The 5,811-nt window shown below is 40.0% G+C and overlaps 1 protein-coding gene across 1 annotated transcript; it reads right to left on the bottom strand.

Moving 5' to 3' along the window:
- Nucleotides 1-1,887: 1,887 nt before the first annotated feature.
- Nucleotides 1,888-5,021, bottom strand: LOC132225748 (U11/U12 small nuclear ribonucleoprotein 48 kDa protein-like). Its single transcript, XM_059680728.1, has 3 exons — nt 4,894-5,021; nt 4,407-4,571; nt 1,888-2,524 (listed from the first exon to the last, which is right to left on the bottom strand). The coding sequence occupies exons 1-3, from the start codon at nt 4,953-4,955 to the stop codon at nt 2,476-2,478; spliced, it is 276 nt and encodes a 91-aa protein (XP_059536711.1). The 5' UTR covers nt 4,956-5,021; the 3' UTR covers nt 1,888-2,475.
- Nucleotides 5,022-5,811: the final 790 nt, after the last annotated feature.

Here is a 5,811-nt window from a genome sequence, read left to right on the forward strand (position 1 = left end):
GTTGTTGTTTAATGGGCACAGAGTTTCAGTTGGGGGAAGATGAACGCGTTCTGGAGATGGATGGTAGCACAACTATGGAAGGTACGTAATGCCACTTAAAAAATGTTAACTTTACTGTATATCTTATTTTTTGAGCCGAGCCAGCTCAGCCAGGTTCAGTGAGCCTGAGAGGGGGCAGTGAGGGATTGAGAAAAGACAAGAGAAAAAAAGCTGGGTCTGGGTAGGACGCTGTCCTCTCTGATCGAGAGCTAGAAACAGTGCCAGATCCTGTAAGCCACCTCTTTATTTTATAGCCAGATTCCATGAGGCAAAGTAAGGGCATGGTTACAACATTCTCCTGGGTTCCTTATCTACTCAATTACATGCACCTGAACTCTATCAAGCCCACATCACTCAGCCATGTGGGACCACAGGCTCAGACCATAGGTACAAGCTTACAACTACAGCTTTTGGCTATAACTGTGCTGGGGGGGGCTTTGCCCTCCAAGCTAGGACTTGCATGTGGCTTTCCCACGAGAGGACAGTGCCCTTTCATAGTCTGAGACTTGGACAGTCCAAACACTGTAGCTGCTCTCCAGTTTTTTAAAAAATGTTTTCATTAATTTCAGAGAGAGGAAAAGACAGGGAGTCAGAGGGAAAAATAGAAACATCAATGATGAGAATCATTGATTGGCTGCCCTCTGCATGCCCCCCACTGGGGATGTAGCCCACAACCAGGCACTTGCCCTGGCCAAGAATTGAACACTGGCCTCCTGCTTCATGGGTGAATGCTCAATCCCTGAGCCACATTGGCCAGGCTAACGTGTATTTTACAATTTTAAAAGCTCAGAACAGAGTCTGCCACGTAGTAAGTGCTCAATAAACATTAACTATCCTTAGGGCTTTTGAACGTGTTTGAGAGAGAAATATACACAGTAGATCGGAAATGTATGTGAGAGGATGTCATCTGATCTGGGACTTAGTGGATGAGTAAGATGGATAGCAGTTACAGTAATTAAAAACATCAGCCCTTTATGAATAAGAAGTCAGGTGTTAGGTGAAAGGGGTCTTCAAATGCTTGTCAAAATTTTAAATAAATTAATAGCTATTACATGCTAGGCATGGGGGTTATATAGATGAAGGAGTCTGAAACACAAATACGTAAGCATGGAAAATTAACATGTTCAAGGATCAAATACCTCTTACTTAATTCCACATTTTATAGGCCAGTTTGCAGTAGTTACTTAAAACTTTGGACTTCAAAGAACTCTGGTTATATCTTAGATCACCCGATTTTTCCATAACACCACCATTCCACTCACTTTTCACTTATTTTTCTACTAAAATCCCAAGTATACCTTTTAATAACTCAATGAAATGTACACTTATAATGGATGCATTTTCTTTTATGTAAATAGTAGCTCAATAAATTTCATTTAAAAAACAAAACAAAATGACAGTATATTTTTAAGAGTTCATTTAGAAAAAAGAAAATGACAATTTTTAATTAAAATATGAATACCTTATTTTTTTCACTTTTAAAAAATATGCTTTTATTGATTTCAGAGAGAGAAGGGGAAGAGAGATAAAAACATTGATTGGCTGCCTCTTGCATACCCCCTATTGGTGCATGTGCCCTGACCAGCAATTAAACCATGACCTCTTGGTCCATTATATGAATGCGCCACACTGGCCGGGTTGAATACCTTATTTTTAAGAAATTAATGTATTATGGATAAAGCTAATGTTTCTGTTGACCACCCTCCCAATCTTCACTGCCACCCATTATCTCTCCCATTTATACGGTCTCCCCCAAATCATCACTCCTGGCAGTGTGATATGGGTTCTTCTGAACCTTTAAGAATATATTTACATACATATATAACCACTGAAAATGTACAGTACTGTATACATCTTTCAGCAATTTGCTGTTGTCACTTAACATTATGTTTCTGAAATGTATCCATATTCATATAAATAAAGTTTATTTTTAAAATCTGATATAAATAATCTATTATATGACTATAGTGCATTTTATTTAGCCAGACCTTTCCCCTCCTGACAGATATTTAGGTTGCTTTTCTCTATTACAGCTCACCAGTGTAGTGTTAAATAGCAGTTACCACTGGGTGGCCATAGGAATGGGAGATGGTATTCTGAAAGGTTCAACGTTTTACAATGAGAATGCATTCATGTATTATTTTTATAATTTAAGTACTGATTTGAAGAATTTTCTGATACATAAATAATCAAAAAAGAAAAAAAAACAAAATTAGTAACAAGAAGCAGTCATCTATTAAAATATATGGAAAACAAAGTTATAGGGCATAACAGTGTACTCATGGTTTGAGACATAAGCACTTACTGAAAAATAGTGACCTGAGCACTAAACAGGTCATATAAACATTTTCCCCTATTCAAAGCAATTACAATGAAAACATCAGCACATTGGTTATCTTGGCATCAGCATAATTAACACATGCATGAATACTTCATTTATACTTTTTGCTTTCTTCTTTTATGACTATGATATATTTCCCCATCTCTGAAATGAAAGGGGTAAAAATAAAACTATCATAAATGATGGACAATTTAATAGAAGAGCTTTAAAATAATAATCCATAAATCAGATACAGACCAGGACAAATTAAAATATGCATTTAGAACTGAAAACTGATTTTTTTAAGAGGAAATATGGAAACCACATCATTAAATCTAAGGGACAAAATTGAGATGGGGATAAACAAAATGAATTTTCTAAAAGCTACACTTTGGATCTCCACTTTAAAATTAACTTTGAATATATGTACATGGCTGATGATCAGAGAATTCATTTCAGGTAGAATACTAAAGTCAGAGGAGAAATCAGAAACTGTCTGACGTCTTTATCCTGGCTCCTGGCTCAACTCATTCTATCTCAGGGAGAATGTCAAAGATTTGCCTATTGAGAAACATTTCTCCTAATACTCTATCTTCTTTAAAAGAAAGTTAGTCATGTTTAAATTTTGAGGCTTTCTAATGAATTTAAGTCAATAGGGATTGATCAGACATATCAAAATTTACTTAAGTGGGAAAAGCACTAATAAATCAGGAAGTTAAACAGCATGATTTCTGATAACTAATCAAGAGTTAATTTGTATAAACTTACTATAAAATATCATTCATTATATGAATCAAAAGGGATTACTAAGCAAATATTTCAATTTTGTAAGAGAATGACTAAATCATAGCTAGCTTTAAATTTTTGAACTGAATGATAGTAAAATAAGTAAAATTATTAAACCAATAAGCCTTACAACTTCCTGATCACCAGCGGCCCTGGAGAGAGAAGGCATCATTTGCGAGCCCATTATCAGACAAGCACTGTGCACATAAATCCTTCATAAGGCATGGTCCTGCCCTAACAGAGCTCACAGCCTAGTAAGGAGAGTAATGATTAAGCATGTGCCAGGTAGACAGGGAACAAAATGGAAAAGATCAGCTTCATGGGAATGACTAAGCTGGGTCTTAAAAGATGAAGAGTTTACCAAGCAGGCCTTAGGCAGCAGAACAAGACATGGCAAGGTAGAAATGTAGCACAGTGTGGATGAGAAACTAGCAATTCGGGCTGGCTAAAGCACTAGCTACCTATTTCATGGGTAGTGGCAAAATACAAGGATAGGTAGGCAGAGGCCCTGATCCTGGAGACTTGAGAGCCATTCTAAGGAATATGAATTTTGTCACTGAAGAGCTGTAAGAGGTGAAAGTTCACTCTGGCAGCAGGGTAGAGATGAATCTGTAAGGGACAAACTTCTAGACAGGTAGAGCAATTAGGAAAACAACCATCCTTTTCCAGATGGACAGCAATCATGACAGAGGAAGAGGAGGGATAAATGAGGTCTTCAGGTAGAACTGACAGCAATTAAGACTGGATAGTAAGGAATAAGAAAGGAGTATCTAACACGACTCCTTGATTTCTGGCTCAGATGAACAAAGGAGGGTCATTCATTAACCAGGATAGGGAATGCTGGGAGAGAGGAACAGGCTGAGAAGAAGATGGCTTCAGGTAAAGCCCCACTGAACATGGGATCTAGGAAGATGCCCAGTAAGCAGCTGAAATATAGGATGGACCTCAACTGCTTTTAATTTATTACTTCGGCATTGGTTCATATCTCTCAGCTATCAAAATTTTATCAGGGACATTAACAGGACAAAATTGACTGCTATTAAAGTTTGGATCTTCTCATCGACACTATACACCCTACACCTTAGGAATTAGCAAAGGAAGAAAACAAAAAAAGAGAGAGGGACAGTTGAAGGGAGGAAGGAAGAAGCAGGGAAAAAGCAAACACCTTTTTAACAGGATTAACTCTCTACCTACACATGACTTAAGAAACTCTACCTTAAGGTAAACAATTCACTGTTGGACGATACAAAGTTAGACTTACCTCTCTTTCCTCCTCCTTGAGTCCCAATTTTTATCTTTATCTTTATTTCTTTTTCGTTTATGTGGGCTCCGACTCCAATCCCTTCTATGCCGCGAACACTCAGCATCCAAATAGCTTCCACCAGACTGCCGGGAACCTACTGAAGCTGATCGCCTTTCTTCTCTCCTGAAACGGACAGGGCCACCCATCAGTTCGCTTTCCTCACTGGTCTCCAGTGTGCACCAGCCTAAAGTAATGTTCTGCATCAGACCAACGATACAGGATCTAATAAGTATGTGAAATCTTACAAGTCACATAAGAGGGCAAAGAGACACCGTTTTTATAACATGTTTTACAGCTCCGGTGTAATAATGCTGAGGAAAGATGAGAAACAGTAAGTGCTCTGATGAATTCTAGTGTGCTACTGATGCCCTTGGAAATACTAAAACTTAAATGATTATAAGAGTTTAAAAAGAGAATATTTTCACCAATAAACACAATGACATACTTTTCAGCATCATCCTCTGCTTTTTCCTGCTCTTCTTGCCAATTATTACTGAGTTCTTCCATGTGCACATTTATCACATCCCGAATCACCTTAAAGAGATAAGCACAGAATTTCAGATAAGAAAGCTATTCAAAAAATTAAGTTTAGACTGGAAAGATGGTGGCTGACAGGACTGAGATGAGGGATAGGAAGTGAGTGAGTGAGGGGATGAATGGAGAGTGTGCGGATGTGTGGTGTGTGAGTGAGTGAGGGACAGTTAAATCCCGCAGGAGCAGCAGAGGCTGACAGACCAGGCTCTCTGGGACATGGAGAGACTACCACCACTGTGGCACTCCCAGACCTGGGCAAGGACCCCAGGCCATCTTAAAGGAGAGAGTGGCCTCTTCTAGGAACTCAGCAGCACCACCACCCAGACAGGCCTTGGACACTGCGCATGACCAGCAGCCCCTCCAGAAAAACTCCTGCAGCCACACCCTCAGACTCTGGGACTCTGCGCCAAAGGAGCCAGGTGCCTCCAGCAGCAGTAAGTGTAGCCTCCCCCTCCCCAGCAGCAGACCTCCAACATTGTCTGCATGAAAGTTTGCACATCTCCAGTGCACACAGGTCTCCAAGGCACACCACACTATAGACTTCTCTTAGGAGTAACCAGGAGACTAAGCTGGGTTTGGTTTTGTACAGACACAGGCTCACTGCCACCCAGTAGAAATTCTGAATTCCCTCTGCCCAAATAACTGCCCCCACACACCCAGCTGTACAACTTAAGTGCCAGGGCCCCACAGAGTGCCTCAGAACTCAGAGCAGGGGAACTGGGCCTGTGAACTGCACCAGCACAGTTGCTCACTGCCCCTCAGCCCATCTATCCACAGGGCACTTTGGGGAAGCCCTGGTGAGCCTCTGCTGGGTCCAATCTTGGAGCAA

The sequence above is a fragment of the Myotis daubentonii genome, unplaced genomic scaffold (genome assembly GCF_963259705.1).
Source record: "Myotis daubentonii unplaced genomic scaffold, mMyoDau2.1 SCAFFOLD_123, whole genome shotgun sequence".
Taxonomy (NCBI): domain Eukaryota; kingdom Metazoa; phylum Chordata; class Mammalia; order Chiroptera; family Vespertilionidae; genus Myotis; species Myotis daubentonii.